The 2,060-nt window shown below is 54.1% G+C and overlaps 1 protein-coding gene across 1 annotated transcript; it reads right to left on the bottom strand.

Moving 5' to 3' along the window:
- Positions 1 to 257: 257 nt before the first annotated feature.
- On the bottom strand, positions 258 to 1,709 carry PtA15_6A893 (uncharacterized protein; the record flags this gene model as incomplete). Its single annotated transcript, XM_053170645.1, has 7 exons — positions 258 to 362; positions 428 to 559; positions 627 to 755; positions 815 to 1,115; positions 1,178 to 1,269; positions 1,346 to 1,462; positions 1,548 to 1,709. The coding sequence occupies 7 exons, from the start codon at positions 1,707 to 1,709 to the stop codon at positions 258 to 260; spliced, it is 1,038 nt and encodes a 345-aa protein (XP_053021816.1).
- Positions 1,710 to 2,060: the final 351 nt, after the last annotated feature.

The following is a 2,060-nucleotide window of genomic DNA, read 5'->3' as shown; positions in this document are numbered from 1 at the left end:
GAGTATAAGGTAGATCCAAGATTGCCAAAAAAAAAAACCGAAGTGAGATCTGTTGAAGCTTTATTGTTGTGACTTAGACTGAGCGCAGGCCTTATGGGTACGGGCGAACTTAGGGTCTGCTGAGGTAATTATGGAATCTGCTCAGAACAGAGTGCATCAGAACGGAGGATTGTGGGCCTAGCTAAAGACGAGGTATGGTATTAGAGGAAAGCTGGTAGAATTAAGCGAGGGAGTTGAGCACAGCGAAGGCAGGTGGATCATGCGGCAGCCGCAATCACAGGAGCCGGCTCAGCAGGAGCTTGGGTCACCTCAGGGCTTGTTTCGGCGGGGAGTTGAGGAGCAGCGTCCGAAGCTACGATAGCCTGCAAAAGTAAAGCGCTATCAGTAATAGGCAGGTGGGAGAAACATCCTTCTCAGAAATTCTTACGTCGGCGGGGCCTTCAGCTTGAACGGCTGCTTCAGCTTCCTCCTGAGTGGGCTCGGGCTTCTTGGCGGTCTCCTTTTTCTTCTCTGCACCAAACAATCGCCCACTGAACCGTCGGGCAAGCTTGGCAAGATCCTGAGAAACAAAACGGGTTAGAAAGAGGTGAGAAGGATGAGGAAGGGGAAACAGAAGTATTATTCACCTTAGGGGTCTTTTCTTTCTTCTCCACCTTGGTCTCTTCGGCAGGTGTTTCGGTAGCAGCAGCGGTTTCGACGACAGGGGTCTCGGTGATCTGGGGAGCCGCAATTTCAGGAGGGCTAGGAGCAGCGTCCTAGAGAAGCGCACAGGGTAAGGACCTGTGGTTACCATGGCTCCAAGAGAAAGACGTACCTCGGCAGGCTGAGCAGTGGCGTTGACCTCAGCTGCAGGCGCCTCAGCTTTGGCTTCTTCACCGTCTTCCTTAGGTGCCTCCAATTTCTTGCATTTCGGGCTCTTGGGCTTGAGGACGAATGCGGTGAACTTTTCAAAGATGTTGCCGCGTTCTTTGCGAGGAGTAGTGATTTCCTTGGCAGCGTCCTCGGCCGGAGCAGCCTCTGCAGGGACATCGGCGGTAACAGCAGCTTCGGTCGCAACAGCAGCTTCTGGTGCGTCAGCAGCATTCTCAGGCTCTACGGGGGAAGCCTCAACGACTCTGTGAGGGTAAGAAGAGTGGTCAGTGGGTAAAGTAGACCACGGAAGATTGAAGATACTCACGGGACGGCGGCCTCGGGCGCGGCCTCTTCGACAGCTGCAGGGGCCTCGGCTTCGCCCTTCTTCTCAGGCATTGACTTGTCTTGTGGGTGAGGCTGGATGGAAGAACAGGTAGACACGAGGGTATCAGCAAAGAAGGAACGGGGACGAGTAAAAAAGGGAATGTCAAACTTTGAGAATTTTGTTGAGCAGGTCGGCAAATGGTTTTCGGCCCTGTTTCTTCTCCTTCTTCTCTTCAGACTTGGCCTCAGGGGTCTGAGATTCGTCCGGCGAGGTTGATTCGGTAGCCTGAATTGATTGGAATAAATGTGGTCAGCGAGTGCGACTAGTTTGGTTGTAATTGATTGACAGAAAGAAACAACAGGTGACTGACGGCTGGTGCAGCTGCTTCAGCCTCAGCGGTGGGCTGATTGACAGTGGCGGCAGCTGGGGTTGCCACTGAGGCCGGGGTCTCGGCAGCAGGCGTGGTTTCAGTAGCAGCCGGAGCAACAACGGGCTCGGTCACGGCGGGGGCGGTCACTTCAGGGGCAGACATGATAAGCTAGAACGTTAGTCGGTTGTGGATGTGGTATCAGAGATGTGGATGGCGTGGGAGGGAATGGAGTGAGACGGAAAAGAGAGTGACGGCGATGAAGTCGGAGGGAAGGAACGAAGGGAGGCCGGGATGATGTGATGTGTAATTTAAATGCTGGGTGCAGTGGGTAAGGAGCGAAACAAGGGGGTGAACCTAATCTGGCGAGTCAGTGCAGGACGAGAAGAGCCAGCAAGCGGAGGTCTGAGCGGGCCTCGGTTATCTCGAGCGAGCGCAATACAGCGCCACTAAAAAGTACACTTTCACTCCCACCTGTCACACAGACCACCCGAACTGGGCCATATCTGCTACGTA

Source organism: Puccinia triticina, chromosome 6A (genome assembly GCF_026914185.1).
Source record: "Puccinia triticina chromosome 6A, complete sequence".
Lineage (NCBI taxonomy): Eukaryota > Fungi > Basidiomycota > Pucciniomycetes > Pucciniales > Pucciniaceae > Puccinia > Puccinia triticina.
This window is presented reverse-complemented; position numbering and strand designations above follow the sequence as displayed.